Source organism: Opisthorchis viverrini (genome assembly GCF_000715545.1).
Source record: "Opisthorchis viverrini unplaced genomic scaffold opera_v5_173, whole genome shotgun sequence".
Classification (NCBI taxonomy): Eukaryota; Metazoa; Platyhelminthes; class Trematoda; order Opisthorchiida; family Opisthorchiidae; genus Opisthorchis; species Opisthorchis viverrini.
The window spans coordinates 88,677-113,180 of NW_008751827.1; the positions used below are offsets into that span (position 1 = coordinate 88,677).

At 44.2% G+C, this 24,504-nt stretch overlaps 2 protein-coding genes across 2 annotated transcripts in view; one reads left to right on the plus strand and one right to left on the minus strand.

Annotated features, from left to right (window-relative positions):
• T265_07417 (hypothetical protein) overlaps positions 1-12,658 on the minus strand; it is a gene marked incomplete at both ends in the record, with an annotated part of 20,275 nt that extends 7,617 nt beyond the window's left edge. Inside the window, 4 exons of the mRNA XM_009172935.1 lie at positions 1,984-2,132; positions 7,228-7,295; positions 8,833-8,878; positions 12,620-12,658. Of these exons, the coding sequence (XP_009171199.1) occupies positions 1,984-2,132; positions 7,228-7,295; positions 8,833-8,878; positions 12,620-12,658 (302 nt within the window). The remainder of the gene's footprint in view (positions 1-1,983; positions 2,133-7,227; positions 7,296-8,832; positions 8,879-12,619) is intronic.
• The window catches only part of T265_07419 (hypothetical protein), a gene marked incomplete at both ends in the record, with an annotated part of 50,632 nt that continues 37,025 nt past the window's right edge, over positions 10,898-24,504 (plus strand). The window contains 2 exons of the mRNA XM_009172937.1: positions 10,898-11,097; positions 14,768-15,122. Of these exons, the coding sequence (XP_009171201.1) occupies positions 10,898-11,097; positions 14,768-15,122 (555 nt within the window). The remainder of the gene's footprint in view (positions 11,098-14,767; positions 15,123-24,504) is intronic.

Here is a 24,504-nt window from a genome sequence, read left to right on the forward strand (position 1 = left end):
TCACGTGCTCAGCCATAGCAGCCATTAAAAATATGAATATTTCGGGTTTTGAATATCGTGTGGATCGAGTAGATTTAAACAACTTTCAACAAAACTGCGGCCGTTTGGGAAGATCTCATACGCCCGAAAAATTAACATCAAATGTTAAAACTTTATACTAAAGTTTTCCTCCTTCGAACCACGGTTTCAGAGAAATTTTCGGCGTGCGTCTGGCCCAAGGCCTTTGTTCCATCTCTCGGTGGATTGGGTTAAATTGTTGTAAAAAAGTCCGTCTTTTTACATGTCTCCTCCTGCATGGGGTTGGTAAATATTTTGCAGGGGTACATAAGAAACAGTTATGCCGCCTCTGTACGCTTTAACGCAAAGTGGGGCGGTCACTCGCAAGCTATGTAGCAAAAGTTTTCTAAGGTTGGATATAGCAACCTGCCGGCCAAGGCCAACGGATATATCTCAACTAGCACGTTGGTTAGATCTTTTTCGTGATGTTCACGCACACGCTCTATCGATTGCACGGCAGGGTTTTATCTTCAGATGTATGCTGTACCGTAGAGAGTGTCATGAGTGAAATTAGTTGAACAGGAAATGAAATGAGCCGGAAAATACGTTAGAGTTGTGGCACAAGTTCAGTGGAGTGAGATGGTATTTTGAGCACGTTTAACAAGCTCGGTGGGGAAACGTTAGATATATTTTGAGCCACGGGCTACACGTCAGGCTGTCTGTCGCGGTCCCGTAAGTGCGACGTTGTACGTAAGTTTGTGGACAACGCTGAATATAAACATTTAGCCTAGCGATAGTGCTCGAATTTAACCGATGCTGGACGTTATGGCGCAGATAGTGAGGGATGGCCTTGTGCGGTCTATGCAAGTTGGCCTGTTCATATTCAAATGTTTATTGTGCAACCAAATATATATATCGTCCGCGCAGCTGGGCAGAAGAGCGGGCGTGTAAATAGGTGCTGCCCGATAACGCAGCTGATGCGCCTATGCCCTCGTATCCACATCGCGTTGCTGAGGTTTGGCTGGTAGGTGTCTGCAAAAGAAGGGCTACTATTTATTTGAGCGTGCTATAGTGAAGAAGAGGTTTACAAAGCCGCCACAGATTCTTTAGGAAGGTTTAGTAAAGCCCATTTAGAGAGTGGGTGAGGTGGCTGCAGAGGAAGACAAGTTACTAGTAGGGGTCTATAGGAAACGATAACACATTAGTTGGGGGGTATAGTTGGCATATTACCTTAGCATAATGAAAAAGAATCTAAAGAAAAGCCCAGAAGCTCTGCAAAACGAATTGATTGGTAAGAATCATGCCCCATGCATTAAGTGAACCAAACCCAAGCCAGAGACAGGCGTTTGACGACGGCTGCATTGTTTTGTTTCTGCGTTTTGGCCGCTGCAGAAGTGGACAGGGAAGGAGTCTGGGGGGAACGCATACAGTTACAATAATAGTTGTCATCAGTGCATACGTTTGCATATTCAGTGATAAAAGTTGCGGAAGAGGCCGAAGTGGCTCAAAAGGGGTTGGTAGATGCTTAGGGCCAGATGGTGATCGAAAATGTTGATCGCAGGAAGAGCATATTAGGGGAATGGATTATGGATATCAAGGGTCCGTCTGACACTTAAAGGGCAAAAACGAGATTACGGAGTTGTGAAAGTGTATGTTCCTCCGATGCGGATTAAAAGACATTCGTTCTGTGGGCAATGAGGCTGTTGAAAACTTGGAACCCCGTTAGATGATCTTGGTGTTAGATCATACTGGAGGTGACTGTCCCAGCTGTTCATGTATTTGGATGGATCAAACAAGATTGTGAAAGGAAAACCTGTGGCAGTGCCCCAGCGTGGATGGTGAAACAGGTATGGACAGAATACATTTTACGCAAATAGATGGAAAAAGCGAGCGGCTTTCTGCATGTTATTTTTCGTAGATTTGGAAGCTTTTTCCGCTATAACAAGATTCTGTAGATAAAAAAGAGTTGTTTACAAACTCACTCACCGGTGGTGTTCAAAAAGTAACCCATAGTTGATGACACCACTACGTTGAAAGAGTGTGAGGTGATTACGGGCTAGAAATACGACGGAAGATTTGTTTCCGTTAGGATACAGGGTATACGTGTCGGGAAACAGAAGTAAAGTGAAGTCAGGCTTCAGAAGAAGATGTGACACGAAGACTCACTACAGTCTGATACGGCTTCATCCACGGGCGTAAGTTTCAACAGGCATGTAGCCCTTGAATACTAGGGACAGAGTCTGTACCAGCTGATCCTACTCCTTTTTAGCTTCAACTTTTTTGGGTCTAACAGCGTTGTGCACCTGGATCTTTCGTCCTCGATACTGGGACTGGTGGGACCAAAAGTAAGTTTTTCGTCATCACAGTTAGATATCCGATCAGTTAACCGAAGATATAGACGGGATTACATTCAGCATGTTTTTTCGGATACTTCATTGCGTGGAACATTCATGTAGAGAACGAAGGGTAGCGATTATCCAGTATGACTGTATTAGTCCAATTCTGGTCTTGTAATTTCCAAGCGCAGCCATGTCGGAGGGAAAACGCACACAGTTATCCTGATGAACGGTCGTTGTTAGCCGTCGGTTTAGGTTTTAATACATATCTGAGGCTTTATTATTTTCGGGGCCTACAGATACGGACATAGCAGTTGCGATAAGTAGCCGAGGTAAGCGACAAAACGTACGGATTTGAGCATGTAGGGCAATCTTCGGCCGCTACATCAGACTATCCCACCTAGTTGATGCGTTTTTTATCGGCGTGCATAGAAACTGGCCTAAAGTGTCCTATATGTTGCCAAGATGAGCGGCAACACCTACAGTTATGAGCAAGAAGGGCCATCGCTACCTATTGGATTATGTGGCCATTCATGGTCGAGGCCTCACAATCAGCATCGCACATAGAAATGGGCTCAAACGCTAAGATAGGTAGCCGAGGCGTGCGACAACGCATACTTTTATGATGATGGATGTCCGTCTCTGACCGGTGCATCTGGATTTAGGGCACGAGTAAGGTGGCATAGTCGACGGAGCACACACTTGTGGGTCGTGCGGTCACGGTACATAACCAAAATAGGTGACAAGTCGTACGCTTCTGAGTGTGTTGGACCGTCTTTGGCCATTGGATTTGGTTGCTGTGCCTACCTGAGGCCCCGTAATCAGCGGTGCGCATAGACACGATTCTAACAGCCACGATAGTTAGCCAAGTTTGGCCATAGCACCGTTTATCATGATGAGCAGCAGTGGTTGGCTTTACTTTCAGTCAAGGTAGTTGAGATGAATGGCGCATTCGAACTTAAAAGCGCGATTATTTTCATAAGGCTACGTGACCTACTGACGGGCTTCGTAAACAGAGAGTGGAGACCATCCACAGAGGCATATACTGGCAACATCACTGCAGAACTCATCAAATTTTCTTCGTTCGCTGTACATAACGGAAGCTGAGCTCCTTCCAAACACTGTGTAGTGCCGGATTTCGATGGATTGGCTAATCAAATTTGTTACTTTTGAGGGTTTTACGCATGTAAAATTTATTCATCTACACTTCTTTATGAATTTGTAATGGATGTTCTTTGAGCGGTCTGTCACTGTTTAGGAACCGCGGAACGCTAAGATATGCTAAAGTGCGCTTTATTATCCCGTAAATCGGTGATGAAATGTGAATCACTGGAGTTGACCACAGTGAAATGTTGCGCATTTAAACAAAGTGCGATCAGCAACGCATCACCAAAACGCGCAAACAGATTAGACTAACTCCTCATAAATTTCGCAAATGTGAAAACCACATAGTTTCGCCTAAAACAATTTCGGTTTACTTATGGCAAGCGGAAAATGATGTAAATCTATTTGATTTTCTGCAGCTAAACCACATTCTCTTTTCACTGGTCATCCTAACCGGGAACGAAAAAAACAAATGGAAGACGAAATCACAATTCCACCTGCTACTGGAATATCGAAGCTCAAACATGTAGGTTCCAAAGCAAGAATTTGAAGATTCATTAGGTTTTGCCCTCCGATCCCGTGTTTCAACCTGTTTTTAATCTCTGTATTTCAACCTTCCAGACTCAGTGACGTATGTAAGTAAGGTTCCGAGCTGGCTTAAATCGTCAAGGAGGAATTGATTTACGGTAGCCGCCGAGAACTGAGAGTAGCGAAACCCTTGGAACGCTATCATGATTAGCTGTTTAGGTCATCGTGCATTTAAACAGGTCGATAGAACAACCTTTCCTAGTTGGCCTGAAAAACGCCGCGCGCGTTTTTTCAAATCGATTGCGAGCATTGGTCGCGAGGCTCATTGTCTTCTTCTTGTGTTTCTCGGGTTATTGTACTTTAATGTCAGACTGAAACTCTGTTCATCACTGTTGAATATTTGTGTTGGTTCGATGTTTACGGTTGCACCCATGACGTTAATCGTTTGCTGAGTACATTTTTAAAAATTCTGACACAAATAATAGTCAAGATTTGGAGAGTTATCCAAAGTAAATGCAAAGTAAATAAAATCACGTCGGTGATGGGCCACCGAAGACATGCTCAGCTGTCGAAAATGCTCTTCGTAGCCAAAACAAGACAGATTCGCTAGGTTACTTTCGCATTGTCTAAGGTGATGTGAGATTCCTTCTCCGTCTTTGCCAGACGAACCTCATAGAGACGGCTGTGAACAAGCGTTCACTCAGTTTAGGACTTAAAACACGGAGCCTTCTTCACTTCCCATGGTTTGCTGACGTTTGCAGCCGAAAGCGCATAGGGGGTGATGAAGCAGTGATCTCTACGACTCTGATCGTTTCTTAAATTCGTGTTTGTGACACACTGTGAGTCGAGCAAAGTAGTCTGTTTTCTTTTCTACCTCATTATGAGTAGCCAGTTTAACCGAGTTTTGGTGTTTGAAATTTGGTTTGAGGATGTCTGAAGTTGATAGCATTGGATAACTCGAAAATTTCATCACCAAATTGCTGCAAGAAGAATGGGCTTGTCGGTCTTAACGGATAGGCCTACGTGGAGTGTGTTGTCAATGTGTTGTGGAGAAGGAGATGAAAATACACGAAGAAGGAAAACGCTTGCCGTCAGTAGTATACGTTTTAAATTATGTGTCCTGCTGTGTAGAGTAAGTAAGGCTACCTGGTTGATGGGATTGCTTGACGGCTAATGTGGTATGAAGTTATTTTTGTCAGTAGGGTTTATTGTTTTGGGTGATTTGGGTTACGACAAAGTTTTGAAGACCTAGAGTTCTCTACATCAATTATAAACCTAAAGAAAGGTGGAGAGAGCTGACATTCTTGTTGAACACCACTGCTAGAAGGAAAGCTTTTGTAAGAGCTCGTCAGACGCTTGTACCTGCAATTATGCGAGTGCAAACAGCACGTGATATTCTGTTAAGCTTGCTTATTGAGGAGAACTAAATTATCGACAGGATCGAACGTTATCGTCTTCATCATCGTCACTGAGAGCTGCACCAGATGAGGTCAAGTGTGCTTCACTATCATATATCATTGTCATTTTCTTTGTATAGAGCCTTATAATGAGAAGAATAAGAAAGGGACATGGAGGAAAACCCAGAGATTACCTTTAACAAGCATCCGAGGTGTCTACACCTCGAACATCCAGTCAGATTATCTGAAATGAAACTTACAGCATGAGCACCACCTGTATCGTTTGACTGATATATCGTTGTTTCTTTAGCAAGCAAGCTGAGGGTCCCATTCTGGAAAGGCAACAGCACCCAAACTTTTTTCAACATACTAAATTTCCTTCTGTCATGGTAGATTCTGTCCATCACTAGGTTTCCGCCACACCGATTTAGGCATGGAGAACAGCGCTCCTCTCGATCTGAGACAGATCGGATTGCGTAACAGCCACCTTAGTTTGCAGTACAGTACAGTCTTCACCAAAACCTTGTCTCCTAATCACTCCACTGATCCCAGTCGATTGCAACCATGGTAGTAAGACTTTGGCGGTAATGGGCCTGAAGGTTTCTGTGACCCGAACCAAACGCACTGTTGAAATCAAGGAACACTAAGATTCTAGGGCACCTATGCGCATACCTTTGTTCTAAGTCCTGACGGATTGTGAAGCTCCAGTCCACACCATCCCTCCTTGACTGGAATCCTCCCTCCTATTCCCGGGTTTCGTCTTCATTAGCCATTATAGAGACGATGTAAGAAAAGTGGCGTAATGTGTCTGAATGGGAGCGTCAATCTAGTACTTTTGCGATTGCACTCTCCTCAAAATGGTCAGGACTGTCAACTTACTGTGTTTGGTTGTGACGGTTTCTGCCCAAATATGTGTAAGTTAGTTGGACAAGCACCGACTGATGATTCCCCCTTCACATTTTAGGAATTCGGGTAGGAGTTGGTCAGGACCGGTAGCTTGATGATGTCTGGAGAAGAAGACGCGTGTTTGAAGGTTCCCCGGGGGTTCTGAGTTTTTTATCGAGGACCCCATTGCGGATCGGGAATTCGGCTGAGCAGTTGCGTGTGGTCGGCCGAATTATTGTTCAAACTGCCCAGCCCGATGTTTCAGGTAGTTGTTATTTCGTAGGGATAAGTCGATCGCTTTTACCGTAGGTAGTTTATTGCAGCAGCGGTCTCTTCGGGATTGTTTTGTGCACCGGCTGGACCATTGTTAGGTCATTTTCAGACCTCGGCTTTCACTATCGACAGAGCGTCTTTGTCACATTACGTCTGTCTAAACTTGATCTGACATCGTGCTCTTCACCTGGAGGAATACATGTCCAAGATTCCAGCAAGTTGGTCGTTTTAGTTGAGATTGAGTGGTCAGATCTGGTGCCATACCGCTAGTAGAGAATTTAAAATCATGCACGCTTGTGGATGACGCCTTTCAGTAATAATTAATGCTCACGTGCGACCATTTTATCCGCCAAACTGTTCCCCCAAACTGCCTCATTCGAGAAGTAAATTCAAGTAATTGTGGGGATCTCTGCTTACACATCAGGTCGGTCTCGTGTTGTCTATAAATCGGTGGAAACACCCACTCCATGCAGTTCACCGCAGCTGCTTTTGTCTTTTGGCCCTGAACTTTTTCCAGCGGTAGCATTTAATTTTTTACCGGTGGACATGTGACAGATCGTTCACACTCCGAAATAGGTTCGACCTAAGCACAAAATAGGGACGGGAGGATCTTCTGAGCCAAGATATAAGTACCATCTGATGACTCATATCTTTCGACTGACATATTTTATTTATTCTTTGTATCAGCCAAGTTTTGGGGTACGTACCACGCCAAGGTCGCGTTCTTGTGTTAATTGACAAAGAACATGATGGGATCCAAAGATATCAACCACGGCTGGAAAACTGAAAAAGCGAATTATATACTGGTCTAAGACATGAAATCCTAATGAAGTTTATAACCACGGAAATACCTTCAGTGTTACCACACAGATTCATGTTGTTATACGAAAAAGTTATTGCAGTGCTCCAGCTAGAGGATACGCAGTAATTAGCTGACAAACTCTCGGAGGTAATCTTTCGCCACCAGGAGATTCTCTTTGTGGCGATAAGTTTTGCCATGAACAATCTGACTGCTTAGCTGCTCTTCTTGTTTGTATTCTTTCCTCAGAAAGAACTCATCTCACCTCTGAAGGGAGCGTGTACCTGCGCAGAACCGCCCGGTTATACTCCATTTTCGAGTGCAAAATTGGTTGTACCGCCCGTGATTTCGAGTTCAGGTCGTCCATTGTCCTCTTCGACATGGAAGTCGACATTATTTTACTCCTTTCCTCTTGGCCAAGAATTTCTGATGGCACGTTTTGTATAAACCGTACCCAATCGATTTTTTGTTGGGCAGCTGTCTCTTTACGCGATTCAGTAATGCCCTTCACTCCATATCTTTGGGTTGGAGAGAGAAGGACCAAGTGTTATTGCTTTTTCAAGGTCTTTTAGTCAGATGACCGGGTCATCTTGATTGATACCTCAAAGTTCTGCGCTAGTTACCTTAGATTCAGGCGACCCAACTCGGAAACGCGGCATAGATATACTGTACACAGGACTATGTTGACTCATTGGACACCTGTCCGCTCCACAGTGTCAGTCATAGCTTCTGGTAGAGTTTGTTTCACCTTGGCTGTTGCGGCAGATTTTAAAACTTTCTCAAGTGACGAGATCGGATAATTCGGAACACGAGAACCATTAACTTATGGCGGCGCTAGTTACCTTAGATTCAGGCGACCCAACTCGGAAACGCGGCATAGATATACTGTACACAGGACTATGTTGACTCATTGGACACCTGTCCGCTCCACAGTGTCAGTCATAGCTTCTGGTAGAGTTTGTTTCACCTTGGCTGTTGCGGCAGATTTTAAAACTTTCTCAAGTGACGAGATCGGATAATTCGGAACATGAGAACCATTAGGATACTTATGGCGTCACAATCTTCCACATAGACTGCGTTATTCACTCTATTAACAGTTTCCTCGTTGCATTCAGGGTACCGTACTCTGATATTTTGCGTCTGATTTTTGAAGCGGAGTTCCTCTCTGGCTTGTACACCTGACAGAGTCTACCGGAAGCAAGTCGTTTGAACAGGTGGTCGATCCTGATGGGAACCAAGCGAAAACCGAAAATGATTTGGAGGATATCTTCTTGCAGTCATTACCATAGCTTTCTTCACGAATGGCTTATGCTTTACAAAGTGCATCACACGGGGGTATTAAAATTTCAAGACTTTATTACCCATGTGGCCTTAGTTTTTTCTCTTTTAAAGGCTTCACTTGAGGTTCATCCAGTAGGCGTCAGGCCATCGACTTCGCTTGATAGTTCTCAGCTACACTCAATGCCTGGTAGATATTTTTCGACAAATCATGTAGTTTGATAATAGGACTTACTGGAGGAGCCCACCAGATTTTGCACACAACTTTTTGGGCCTTTGTGCTGAAAGAAAGCACAGCAGCACAAAATCACTTGGTGCGTCTCCTCTTTCAATATTTGTTTTCCGCAAGGGGTTTTGTTTGAGAAAATAGCTGTGGTTGTAGAACAGCAAAACACCAGTTTTCTACGTTGTTGTTACTATCAACGATGATGATACCAGACGCTAAACGAATGAACACCCCTCTTGTAATGTGCTCAGAATAAGATTCTCGGACGACCGTTCATGCAGCCGTCTTGGATAGAAGCAAATCCTGGGAAACAGATACATTCGCTTCGGCAAAGCACTCCTCTCTGTGAATACGTGCTAGGTATTCGGCCTAGAATGCATACATCTTTGCCTGACATTATCAGTCATGAGGAAACACCAAATTCGTTTTCATATAAATCCTGATGGCATACACAATAACCGCTCGCATATACATGCATTTAGTGTACCTATTGATCGAATCACATTATCAGAAACTAGACCAACGAAGTCGCGCCTTTGGGTCGTATTTCTGCGACACAAATTGTCAACTCAAAATAGCACTTGATAGGTGAGATAATCATAATGGTCCCTATGTAACGAGTATATCCTAGGTGGTAACTTGCTACAGTTAACAGCTTAGTGTTGCCTGCAAACATATGAGCCATCAGCTCCAAGGAACTTTGACTTTTCCCCACATTCTGATTATCAAGTATTTACATTCTAATATATATTCTATGTCGGGAAGTATCAGCGTCTGCATATATATATATATATATATATATATAATCATGCGAACATCGAATTAACTGTGAACTTCAATGAGTGTTTTTGGCAACAAACCAGCTGCACATCTATTTGATGAAGTGATTTGGTGGCACCAAATAAGTTTGCTTCACCGGTGCTCTGTGTGCCAGTTGGCCGGTTGTCTCATCGTGCCCTGTTTGCTGATGCGGGTTCCAGTTGGAAGGCAATACAATGTGGAGAGGTGGGTATGGAGCAGGATAACCTTACGGTGTCTGAGGGCTTGAGTTACCAAAGACACCAAACCAAACGGCTGGAGATAGCAACTAACGTGGTGAGATCTCGCGACTGGTGGCGGTGTTTTATCTGTTATCCTCTTCTGTACTTCCCTATTGTACATAACACGCTGCCGGAACCTTTGCGGCCTGGACCTCCGCGCATATGCCCACGGAACTTGGCTGCCAGACAAATTGATTGAAATTTTGCTATCTTGTCTGCTGTGATGCCATCATTACTTCTGACTGAACTATTTGCATGCTAGTGGATGGCTGTAGAACCATGTTTTGAGTGAAGGTATAGAGCTTCTATTGGTTGAAAAGCACTGTAATCCCTCATCATTGAACACATTCATCTTCCCTGATTACAAGCATCAGATAAGACAAACTTTTACGATCCTCTGCTCTACTCACACGTGACGTGCCACACTTTTGGCATCAGCAACATAAACAGCAGTATGTGGAAGTAATTTGGAGCCATCATGGCATGGGTTTGAACTGATACATCTCATCCATTAGAAGTCACCGTGTATCCTTGAGCCTCATATAACTGAAATATCCGCTGTATTGTTGAACCTTGAGTAGAAGGAGCTCGCTCGTTTTTTGCGTTTGGGACATTTCGGCTTTCTGCTACTATTCCCGCCACGGGTTTTTTATCTCTTTGAAATGAGAGAAAACCTATTGGCCAACGAAACCATACACTTGATTTTCACAAGGGAACATGAAGCGTTCAATTCAGAAGCGAGTGTTTATTCGCCTGACTGCTCCATAAAAGTTGGATATCCGTCGTTGGTTTGTGCCGTATCCGTCAGTGTACTTGACGAGCATTTTAGTTATCTCGGGATATTTTGGTTATAGCACACACATGAACATGGAATCCCAAGGATTGGCCGATCCATTGCTTTTGTTCTTCTAGTTCATTGGTGCCTTATACAGACCGCGTCTATGAATTTCGCCTGCTCCACAAGTGATGTTTCCGTCAGGTAAGCGCACAGCGTTTGTGCTAACTACGTCTTCCTGTTTTCAGCATCCGAAAGAATGCGTTACTTCAAAACGATAGCTTTCTTGCTAATTTCCCTATGGATGATCGTGCTCATGTATATATCCTTTGGTGGACTGCACTCTCCGCGTGCCACTGCAGAATACGATGAAATTGTCAGACATATTGATGCCCTGCACCAGCGAGTACTTGAGGGGTCTCAGAACCTGAAGAAGACGATTGAGCGACTTAATTTGCCGTGAGTGCTTGCATTATCAATGTTAATTCCAGTGCGAGTCGACTGATATAGTTTGAGAACTTTTTCGCCTCTCTAACTTCTCTAATATTCCGAAATCCTTGAGACCATTTGTTAGCCCGTGTGTTATTGAGTACCAGGTGAAACCGATAAATGGATGAAGATACCCGGCTTACTCAAAATACATTTGTATGCTGAGTTTCCGGTGTACCGCAGTTGCTGTCACAACCTCTCGCAGCCTCCGGCAAACGTGCGGTCTATCGTACAGAGGCTTGCAGAGCGTCACTTGACTATCTCATAGCTTTGAGTGATATCTTTGTCCTAAGCGTAATTGGAGCGCCGCGTTCTAACAGACTTGAAAGACATTTGATAAACCACAAGCTTACCCCTGATGTAGGTTTTGTACATGTAGACATAGAGATCAAGATGGCTCAATGGTAGAGATACGAGCTGGTTGGCCAGAAGGTTCGTTGTTCGGACCCAACCCCTGTATCTCTGCGCTCCCTGTCTTGGCCTGGTGGCCTAACAGTATCTTAGTTCTTGTGCTTCTTTTGGGTTACCTTAGAGCAGTGAACCAAAAGAGTGCAACAGCTGAACTCCTATGATTATTTATTCACATATTTGTATATATTTATATGATTTATATAGTCATACTATATAGCTGTATTTATCCTCCATATTTTCTCTTCATAAGAAGACCATCCTCGTATATGGACTATCTTTTGATTCCTTGAGGTTTTTCATATTGCACTAGATGTGGACACTGGAAACTGCCTCCAGGCAAAGACCACTCATCGTGAAACAGAACTTCTTTCCAAGAAGCGGAAAATGCATCATCACCAACGGGTTTCATCATCTTATGCCATTGTACTGATGGGTGCCCTACGCGCATAACCATTTCTATTATTGCACCTAACTCCAGGCACCAATAACATACATGTTGCATGGAGCCTCGTTTGCATGGTGGAGATGGGATCACCTTTGTGTCTCTATCCATTACTCATCGACCGCACATCCATACACTCGGATGGGCTGACGGTCCTTATGCACATTGTTTGGGAGCGGCTTACACTGACTCTGTTGGCGCACTGTAGCCTATCTTCAGACGTTGTGAACGGTCTTAATGATAAGGCAATTCATACTCACCCTTACGGTCAGCTGTGCGCAGTGGCATTACGGGCCAGACATTCAGTCCTTACTCCTTACCCTACCAGGCTGCCTCACTCTCTCACTGCTTTTTGGGACGGACCTTGCAGTCAAAGGCTTGGAATATGGTGCTCGAAGTGGGCGCCTATTTCCAGGTGTAGCACTCGAAAGCCTCTAGCTCTGCACTCGACGATTGGTAAAGACAAGACGGGCGAAAAATAGAATTGCACTTGCTGAAAAACAGCTCGAAAACTACACGATAGACCGACCGGTTAGCTGATAAGGGTAAGCTACGAGAGGCTGGCTTTGGTAATACCCCCAAATGCAGTGGAACAGCAAAGAAAGCCGTCTTGAATACGAGATCACATTCGCAACTTACATTCACGTAAACCTCAGGATAATTGATGAGCCCATACATTGTCATAGTCAGATGGGCAAAAGTACAAGTTCCACAAGAAACTGTTGGATCTAGTTGGATCTGCACCTTAAGGCAACTTCCTCTCGGATTGACGAGGACTTGGCAACCTGTGGGAGGCTATTGGGTTCATGTGGAATCGGATCAATGATCAACAATGGCAAAAGACTACTGACCATGTGTGCTGCATTTGATGGGTACCTACCGCGGAATCAGCCTTCTATGTACAACAGGCAAGATTATGGCCCGTGCTCTGCACCATCGACTAGTCGTTGGTATCCTGGATGAAACATGTTTGACGAGCCACGGTTATTCGAGGCGTTCGAAGTACGGTCTTAATTTGTCTGTATGGTGATCAGTGTTTTGAGTATAATTCGCCGCTCTATGGATTGTTTGTGCTATTTGCCAAAGCCTTGAACTAAAAAATCAGAAGGGCAATATGGACCGCCCACGAAAGTTTGGCTTCTTAGACAAGTCCGTATTGTTTTGTGTACCAAATTATGAAGCAGGCTTGGTATATGATTCCGGCGAGTGAGGACAAAGGCCCATAAATAACGCTTCACTATTCCGAACAGCAGCTGAAATGCGGAAGAGTGGTAGTAACAGTGTTTATAAATAGAACATATTACAAATGTTACCATGCTCACCCCGGAACTTCAGGATTATTAAAATGGGTTCTGTGTAAAAATCTAGAATTGTAGTCACCTGGTGTTGCGTTTTGATGTGCCAGGTACAAAAGTGCACTGGATTCCTTAGTTCATTTTAACTAAACGGAATCGTGGTGGAGGCTTCACGCTTCTTTAAATGGTGTGCGTATAAACGTTTTTGGAATTTTTTCCAAATCATTAAGGTTAACAAGGCTGGCAATAGGATCGGGCGTAAGATCTGTATTTGTTGGAACTGAACTTGTGTCAGCACACAAACCGCCAGGCTACTTCAGGTCGTATGGTATCCCGAGTACTTGTTTACCCAGCCATTATACCAAGTGTGCGAGTGTAGGATTTCCTTCTCCTCTGCCGAGCCACTTTATGACAATTTTTGAGCTTTTTGCATCCACTCATTAGATAAGTGTGAGCTCCGCTCCGGTATGCTGAGCACGTCGGCGTGTTAGAGTATTCTATGGTCCGTGAATAAATAATTTATCCCGAATCGTTCACATCTTTTAAAGCTGGTCTCTTTGTTACTGATCTGACGTTCTCATTAGAATCGAATGTTAAGTTGGAGACATTGATGGCCAAAAGCAGGAGTTTTTGTTTATTTTTTACTCTGAAGCTCTTGGTTGGTAACTGTTTCAGTTTTTGTCCATAGTTTCATTATTGGAAAGCGCAAAACAGTTACGTGTTGATTCCCTTCGTAGATGTTTCAGCTGTTTTTTCAACACAAAACTACTTTGATAAAGTACGATTTTACGGCAGTGCATCATACATGTGCGACACAGGTTTTATCAGAAACTACAAATGATTTTTGACGGTCTTGTCTAAAAGACCATAGTCAAGTCTCTGAAGCATCGTCACATAGTGATTTGCTCTGTACTTCGGGAGGACTCAATCAATCTCAAGTGCACTTTGTCTGACGTTCCGGATAACCCGAAGGAGACTAGCGTATTCAATGTGCGTACTTTAGTTGATTCCTGGCTGTTTGGGGACGACCAATTTGATCTCCAGACCGTGGAATATTTCATGAAAAGGAGTTGAAAAGGCGTCTTCATCATTGCTCATTTTCCATTATTACTTGGCGGCTAGTGAATACCTACCAATGGTGTTGGTCGGTACTGCAATCATTCTACCCTAACCACTTTTGTGCGATCCAACACTTCTAATCGGCCTTTCAAAACAGCTGTTAACGTTTCAACTCACGATCGTCCAGGGCATCTTTACCGACGCTATGCTATGATGGGGTTTTTAAAAATTTTTTATTCCTTGGTCATTTTGTCATTTTGTGTTCTAATCTGAGCCTGTCGTTCACCTGGCACTGTCAAATCTCTTATTTTCAGGCAACACGCTGAGTCCTGTAAGTCATCCGTTTCCTGTAAATTTCTCGTCACTATCCTCACTAGTATGCTTGCCTGTTTTTCCTTGATTGCACCGCTTGTCCATTGTACGTCACTTTCAGTGTTGAATCTGTACCGCAACATCTTTGTTCTGCTTTTGCAGTAGCCCCTACTGGTTCAGTAGGACACGCACACGAAGTTCTCCGCAACCGGGCGATCAACTTTGCGCGGGAAATATTCTTTGCGGTCACAGCAAGCCTGAAAGAAATAAACCAGAGTTTGGCTAATAATAGTCAAGTAGGTAGGGAAGCCGTACTCGCCTCAGTGGAATCACTACGTGAGCGCGTTGACGAGATGACGCAACACCTAGAGATCGATCTCGATGGTTTGGGCCGGGTGGATCATCTTGCCGAGAATCGCAAACGGGAGTTGGATCGACTGGGTGCGCTTGTCCAGCAGAGACTGGAGAAATTGCAGGTTGGTTTTTTCCCCAGCTCATTCGTGTCTGATTTGTTCGGTTCTCACAGACTGCTTTGGTTGCCGAGTTGCATAAGTTAGTCGTTCCGGAAAGGGACGGTCTAGGTTGCAACTTTCCAGAGAGTTCACAACACGTTTCCTCATCCACCACGATTTGACGTGAGCCTCCCAAAATAAATGCCAACTGCTCTTTTACAAACTTACTCATCTCGGTTAGTTATACCGAGTGTTTGGCTTGCTTACTGGGGGGGGGGTTATGGTGTGGAGTCACTTCTTATTGTGAACGATACTATGTGTTGTACTTGCTGCGTTCCACGACCTACGGTAGTTACTCACTGTTGAGGATCCGAGTCCCGAATTAGGCAAAACGGACTCCCAAAACGAGCGTTCGCAGTCAGTTTAGTCTGGTACGTGATCCTATCGGAGTGGGAATTCCCTGGGGATATGCCAAATCCTCCTCTCTCGTTAGTTATCAACATTGTGAAAAGTTATTCTACATGTTTTAAACACTAACCTCCCTTCGTTTACGCGTTTTCCTATGGAAACGATTGAAGTGTCAAGGAAAGTCACTTCTTTTGGGTTTACTAGATTCACCTGAACCGATGTTACTCTCATTGGTTCCCTAATTGTACCGTTGCCTGTATGACTGCTGGCACAATACAGACATGACATTCCTGTTGGTTAATACGTTTTATAATAGGCATCACAGGCTTGAGTATTCCGCCTAGGCTGCTCATGTATCGCAGACCTTAGTAACATATGATTCACAGGAACATTGTGCAATCTTCACAAACCGCCTGTTGAAGATTAATAGTGTCGGTTGAACACAATCCTCCCCCGAGATTGACTTTCGCGTATTGCGATCGCTTGCGTCAACTGTTCACCGCACATGCGCACACACATAGGTTAGCAAACAAATTGCATTTCCTTGGAACCCTTATCAGTTTTAGTAAATAGCTGGTCAATCACGTCGTTCAGCTGCAGCACCCTTTCGGTGCCTAGCTGCCATACCACCCGAAGGAGGCACGAGGGCTGGGATACTGCCAGGTTGCCCAAGCTTAGACAGAGGAAGTCGAGAGGCAGAGGTCGGGTTCGAACCACGGACCTTCCGGTCAGTAAATTCGCGCTTTACCCACTTGGTCCATCTCGCCCGTGGTCAATCACGTGACCACTGTCCGTTCAGATTATCATTTCTACACGAATATCAACTTACTAGATCGTCTCATGTGATTTTGCGTGAATGGATTGTGTTGCCGGCTAGTAAGGACCATTGGGGTTTTCCTCGGTTGATGTACACTTGAGCTCGAAGTAAATCGGCGATCAACGCATGAACTCACTGACCGCAAAATCCGTAGTTCGATTCCAAGCCCGACACCTCTACTGCTGCTGTCTTGGGCAACGTGACATTGTCTCGGTCTTCATGCTCTCTTCGGATAGCATGCAAGCTAAATACCTAAGGGGTGTTGATTATTATTACTGTTTTTATATTTGTACGTGACGTTTTATAAATCACGCATTGTATTCACATTGCTTTTGCCTGTCGCCACTTCATTCGGTTACGTAAAATCGATCAGATAAAAAGTCAAGACTTGTGTAGTGTTCAATGTAGTACCGCCAAGTATTGATTATAAGTAGTTATGGAGGCGGTAGGTTATCGTGTTTTTGTATTTTCTCGTGGTTTATTTGACAACAAACCAGTGAATCAAGTGCCATAGCAAAGATCGCAGGGAAGAGGCTATTGGAAATACCAAAGACCGATCATTGGGCTCATCACACAGTAATGCTGCATCTATAGTGGCTTGGTTGTCGGAAAGCACACTTACGTCCTTTGCGTTGTGCACATCTCGTACTTAGCAGTTTGCAGTTAGCTATCTTACTGCAACAATAATTTGGTCGCAAAGTTCAGCACCCTGGAAGCTGGCATCTCTCCATGTTTGGCAACTTTTTGTCTAAAGCACTGTGTGCACAACTGAGGTAGCCCGCTAATTATTTTGACGGTACCTGCCGAACCATCGGATTCGAACACTGCCTCCGATTGATCACTGGTTAAGATGGAAACTTACTGACTGAAAGGTCCTTGATTCGAACTCCACTGCTTCTTTCTAAGCTTTGGCAACCTGACAGTATCACAGCCCCCTTGATTCCTTCAGATGGCATCCAGCTAGGTACTGAAAGGGCATGACAACTGAATGACTATAAATAAGGTCATCAAACGAACTGATTTTTGCCACAGTCGTTTTGTGTTACATAGTCCGCTTGAACAGACACCGTACTGTTTGTACAGCAATCATTTTCGGAAACATCAAAGCAGCTGTCCAGTGGGAAGTTAGCGCATTTTTACCAGGGTGAAATTTTTTATTTCCCCAGTGTGTGAATCGATTCCTCCCAAGGTTTCGTAAGAGTGGACAATTCTTCATCCATTCAGGTCTTTTATCGGTAGAATTTCCTGAAAGGTACGGAGAAAACATCAGTCTACAGAACGAACGATTTTACCTGTAATATCCACATTCGTTGCATCAAATTTGATCAGGTAATCAGCCAAATAAATCCTAAAAATACCCGATAACCAACATAACTGTATGTCTCAGAAACCCCAGGTTTAGTACGAATGAACTTGGCCAATATTTGCAACATGATTAAAAATTTGTCGAGTGTTTAAGCGATTACCCAATACTAATGCCTTCCAACTTATTTTGAACATCATTTGGGTACGTGCACGATTTTACTAGCTTTTGGTTAGCTTGCATAAATCCTGATGTGTATTCTACTTCCATATCGTGATAATCCCAGAATTCCTTGGCTGTTTGGGGCTTCCAGTTCTTGTGCATCAATGAACACCTGGCCACCTGGCATGTTAGTTTTGCACCAACCATTCATTGCTTGACGGATGCAATTCGAGACTTTAATTGCATGCGATAATGGAACAGAATGCTACTATTTTTAAACGGTGATCCAAAACTGATTTTGACTTCTAAAATATAGATAAACTTATTTGAAAACCCATTCGGTACGTACATGTAAAATTGAAAGAAAAACGTCCAGCACATGATATAGCCGATCAGCGAAGCACCGGGCACCTTTAATGTGACACGATACGATCTCCTTAGAAATTCGAGGGGAATATCGCCCAATGGATTTGTTTGATGGGCACAGACACTCACTTTTGTTGCACAAATAAGTGCAAGTCTGAATACGCGCGCAGCTACCTCCTATGGTGGTGTTATCTTCTTCACTGTAAGCACATATGACGCACATGCAATGCCTTGAAGCCAGTCCACTATCGGCACTCTTTTCCAAACTGACCATTTGTCCAGTCAGGTTTGATAGACATAACAGTGTCACGCGCTGCCTTATGTTACAGGTCCAGCCAACCGATTTACGAAAACATTCGAGGACGTAACGGCAGTCACGTGTGCTCACACTAGGCACTAGTATATCCATAGTTGTCTGATGCTCTTGCCCCGTGAACTTATAGCCGGGGCTAATCACAGGGTTAAAGCAATGCTTCTAAGTTCATCATGGCAATGACAAGCAATTGTAAGCACGACCGTGTGAATTGTCATTCTCTCATGTGTGCCTTCAAGTCCACTGACTGCACCATCATGAGTTACTATCGATACTACTCAGTAATCGAGACCAGTCGACGAGAGCTTGGGTTCAAATACAACGACTGAAGCCACTTTTGTGTCAGATGTTTTTTACTCTACTGCGGTGATTTATTCAATGATTGAATGGGAGCTTGATAAAACACCCTAGACCATTTAGAGGCATTTCGGAGCCATTCTATAGACTGGCATGACAAAATGGCATAACTTCGTCCGCCTTACTGTAATAACCTGACGTACCAACATAAAAAGCGGTGATTTATGTGAATTCTCCAGGACGACTCTGGTTTATTGGATCCGGTTCACCAACTGGTGCTACGTTTCTCAGCTCCATTGGACTGTCCAGCTCGATATTTCATATGGTGGTATTGCAATGGTACATCAAATGCGTTATCCATGATGGAAAAGCTGAATCGCCTGGACACCTAGATCGTCAGCAAAATAGGCGTATTTGCTACAAGTAATGTGCAAAATGCAAACGAATTTATTACCGAATATGCACTCATTTGCAAACTGATTTTTTCGAGGGTTTTTCGAAAGACTCACCTGGAACCCAGCTGAATCTCTCGTTTGTGATGTTCTCAGGCAACTGAACGTGCTGCACCAGGCCGGCTCATGTTTCAGTCTCTACGATATTCGAGATATCGCGATACATGTATATGTTTGTAATGTACTACTCATGAGGTTGCTGAAAACCCGTCGACAGCCCACGACCGGTTTCGCCCTTTTTCGTGCAATTTGGTTTCAAGAAGAACACAAGGTTGACGGAAACCCGGGGACTGCATCTACTCGATGAGCCCAAAAAAGGGCGAAACCGGTCGTGGGCTGTCGACGGATTTTCAGCGACCTTATGAGTAGTACATTGCAAAGCTATCACCGATTCTGACGAGCTTGGAATGTGCGTCTTTCCACGTTCAGATTCTGTGGCCCTCAAGTGCAGTGTTCAGGCACCCGATGCCAACTGAAATCGACAGCCTCAGTTTTCGCCAAGCAGGCTACCCAAGATTCCAATCGACTGGTTTTTATAATACCACATTCCTCTTATGTCGCCTCGGTCAGTTTGGAGAAAAGTTCGGAGAAAAGTGACCTATTTTTGTCTCCATACCACATTCATGTTCGTCCATGTGTAGTTCCACAAAGACCGTTAACAACCGGAACTTACATCATAGTGGATTTTAACTCCGATGAGAAGCGGGTACGAATGACCTTCAGAAGCAGATGTTAATGCACTGACCACGGGATAGTTGATGGGATTTGAGCTGTCTCTTTTGGAACCCTTACTCTCGAACTTGCAGAATGACTTGGTCACATGTCAGGCTTTCCCTCATACAACTGGAAAAGTCGTGTGCTGTTTAGCAACGGCACGTATTGACCAGTGCTCTCCTGTTGTATCTGGTTTTGGTTGAACCATTGTAATTATTCCTCTGTTCTACTTATTGGATCCAGAAGCTGCTGTTCAAGCTGAGTGACTATGTTGCCGGAGTTCTTCGGGTTTTCATTGCTTCTGAATGCGCGTGTTTGCGATACATTAGGCGACTCCGTGACTGTGTACCAATACATTAAAAAAATATCATCTCTTTGACTCTGGAACTATTCCTAATCTAAAAATGTATTATGAATGGCAGCATCTCGTAGTGCCGGTACCCTTAGAGTTATCGCGTCTCGACATGGACTGACATCTCCCACATCTTGCGAAAAAGTTGAATCATTCGCGGAAATATTTCTATTCAATCCACGCTCAGACAGTCTCAAACTACAGAGTCAAAACGTGTCATTATGTGTAAGCGAGCCTTCCGAACTTACTGTTTTCCTCAGGTGAATAGCAGAAACTCTATTAATGCATTCACTTCACACATCTTCTACGTGCTATTTCCATCATAGCATGTTTGTGTTTGCGTGGTCGAAAGCGGAGCGACATACCATTCATTTGGCAGGCAATCGCCAATCGCCAATCTATTATTCTCCTGGTAAGCTTTCCAAATCCAGGTCTCGAGGGTTTTGGTTTGAAGTTGACACTTGCTGAGGCAAGCTGAGGCTTGCCCCGATTGTTTCAGTGAGACAAACTTCCCTGCCAGAAAACATCAAGGTGCAAAGTTAGGAAACTGTGCCCTTCATATATTCTAATATCCGACATCCAAAAAAGGCCATGGCATCAAAATTAGCCCCCCGAAACAGATGAAAGCTCTACACTGTGCTTTCTAAAAACAACCACACCTTAGTCTGAGGTTTATCCCCTCAGATAGAACCTCTTGTAGTGTTCCTTGGAACTTCTTTCCATGTTTAAGTCGATTCTAGAATATTATCGCATCTCGAAAACGATTGTCTTTGGTGCATTTCTTCATGCGACCTCTTGACACACGCGATCTCTCCACACATTCACAATTGGTCTTGAGCGACTACTTGAAGGAGCTGACCAATGTGACTTCATTTAAAGGACATAGTCGTGCAGTTGACTCCTCTCGAGGGACCACAGATACCCTTGTGCGAGTCGATCTCTTTTGGGAGATGCTTGCACGCCAGTGTATCCGCTCCTTCATAATACAACACTGCGAACCATCCGTATCAAAATTTTGAGTTCTGGTACTTCTCGGAAATCTTTGACAAGTGTTGTGTCGTGGGTGGCCGTCTTTCGGTTACGCCTGCACTGGGCCTGCCAGACTACGCGACAAGGAGAAGACGGAGAACTCCGGACACGGCTGTATTATCGGGGCAAAACATACAGAGCTTCTGCGCAAATATATAGGATGACTAAATGGCCAAATATGATCGTTCACTTGTTTGTTCTGTACAACCAATGGTGGTGTTCCGCTCGTGAACAGCTTCAGCCCCACTCCACTGGTCTTATGTTGCTAAGCCGTGTTTGGTGTGCTCTGTTAACGCACCTGCTATCGAAACGCATCATACGGATGGTGCGTCACTCTCTGCACACTTGTTTTTTCTATCTGGGGTCGTCCTGACAACAAGCCACTTTCTGAGTACTTTTGGAAAAGTTTGTTCAGTAGGAACGATCGGAATGCGTGTATCGATATTAGAGCATGCAGTCTGCTTTGATTAAAAGTAATCTCAGTTTACGGTACTCTTGCTGTCACCATGATGCACTATCCCTTTGGTGGGACACACGTAAGTTTGTACTTACCTTTGTTGTTGTTGTTGAAGTAAGCGGAAACGTGTATACTAGCATCACACAGAAGCTTTGACTCGAAAGCGGGTCTGTAATGCTTATATGGTCGGCATCTTTAAATACAAGGCTTTCTCATGGCATTGTACAACATTCGTCACGTTGTTGAACAACAAAGCTGGTGCTTTGTAGGGGAGATGTTCATAATATAACGGTTCTTATCAGGGCTCACAATATTGCTCCGCGTGCTCCAGCGTTCCGTCACATCGTTATCGCCAAAACTATAGGCACGTATTTTGTCATTATCAGGAAGGTCAGCTTCCTGAATGCAACCACTGAGTGCCCGAAATCTACCGAGACTCTCAGCTCTGCTAGATGTTGACCAGACAGACAACGCCCCCTCAATATGCAGCACATCACAGCCTCGTACCAAGGCCAGACCGCGTACGTCAGCATTGGACCAAGTTCGGACATTGTACCTCCAATAAATAGCTTGAGACCGTTGTACATTCGCACTCGCTTGTTCGGAATATAGCTGTTGTGTTCCCTTCCGTGAGTCTTTTTTTCTCCGGCACTAGGCACTGGAGAGAGTCATCAGCAGATACCTCAGATTGGCGAATAAGCAGATATAACAGTTATTCGATCATAGGATCGTGAGGGATACCATCCGTCAACCAACTGGTCTCTGTTCGGGAGACTACTCTGTTCTAGACAATCGACTGTACGCTTTGCTCGTGAAGTTTCGGTGGGATTATCTCAAGAATCGATGTTTCTTGGGTCAGCACTTTTTAACCGCACTAGGTTAACTTCTTGCACATTCGTTCAAATTACTTCACGGACGTTTGGGGATTCGGGTATTCAGTCGATCTTTGGACAACTTATCAAGGTCGCGCAACACTGAAGTGTTGACTAGGTGAATAGCGATCGATTACCGTGTGGTGCGTTTAGTCTGTGCAACTGCTGTCTGAGCTTTCGTAGAACCGATTCAGATAAGCTGTGTTGTTTTGATGTTGTAAATGTTGCTTTTCCTCCATTCAAGTCGTACGTCAGCTGTTAACAAACTCCTAAAAACAAAAAAAAAACCTCATCGTCTCCTGAATTTTTGGCACACAATTGAAGTGATTCAGTAATTACTTTACAGTGTCGCTTTGTCCAACCCTATCGGTCACACACGACCACGAATGAGTACGCAGGGCAAGTGCAATCCGAGAAAGACTTCAACGGGCCTCAATCAGTTATCGATTAGAAGTAATGGCGGTTGAAATAAATCTGCTAGTCAAGGTTGTGAGTCTGGATACGAATACAACAGTAGGAAATGATGAATTGGGCAGGAAGATTAGTGATCCATCTTGACCAGTGGCTACCTGACGTCAGTTCGTGTTGATTCGCCAGTTGGCATCTTACTGTTTATGTTCATTCGTGTGTCGTCGTGATTGAGTATCCGATGAGGACTTGTAAATTATGACGAATCAGACTGTGTGGAAGCCCTCTGAAAGCTAGATTGGCTAGAATGTTCCCGGTGGTGCCGATATTCTAACGAGTAATTTTGACTTACGTTTTACTTGATCTTGTGGTGTACGTCAGTTGTGTGTAACGGACAGATATACTTCTCAGCTTTTTATCCAACTTACTGCAGTTAATGGCCTTCACATACCGCATTTCGTAGCCACGTTTCGTGTTTCAAAAACCCATTTTGTGTTTACCTCAGCTGTTTGATCAGGGATTCAAGCATACCCTGGGTTCGCCCCTCTTGATCGGTTGCTCACCGTTCTTTGTTTTCGTTGCATTCTTGTCCTTGGACCATCTGCCTGTTTGGCATGCGCGACCAGTAGAAGCGAGCCAGTTGTTCACCTCCTATGGTCCATTTTTTGTGTTACTCGAGAACTGACAGTGAAATCACAGTTTTTCATGTTCGTATGTAAGCAATCTTGTTTCCAGTTGCTTTATCTTTCCCTGCGGAAAGGTGAACTGTTTACTGAACACATGGGTTTTGGTATTTGATTGATAAAATCTAGGGTGTGGCTGGAACCGTATCACAACCATTCCCATATGGATGCTATCTGTCGATTCAGTCAGTTATCCATCCGTGCTAAGTTTCTGATGGCCGTTGTCCTATTCACTATCGATAAGGAGGAGCACTACGCACGGATGAGTGCAGCTTACATCAGTTTAGTGGAGGCAATGTTAGATCACAAGGTTAGATCACGAGGGGTAAAACCATGAAATACTGGCAGTGGTTATTCGCATGGTTACCTCTGACAAGTGTCCTCTCGGGGTGTCTTACCGAAAAGCTGATAGCTGCCAATGTGATATGCTTTGTTTGTCAAGACATTCGTGCTTCGCAGCCGTGTTTGTGTCCATCTAGTACACGCCTAGCCGGAGGGCAATCAACGGATATTTCCTGGGTGCGTGATCTACTAGACATGGGATTTGAATCGCAACTAGATTGTTTATCCCGGGTGGGTTATAGTTTCCTAGAGCCACCCGTCATTCCTCAGTATCCCAGTTTGAACGTTAAGCTTTGAAGGTTCTCGCTTAGTTTGAAGTCATGTTAGTGAAGCTGGTGATGTTTCAGCATATGGGTAGGCCGGGTGTGCTACTTGGTTGTTGGCCTGTTCGCCGAGTTTGACAGTTGGATTCTGAAGGTTCCGTCACCAGC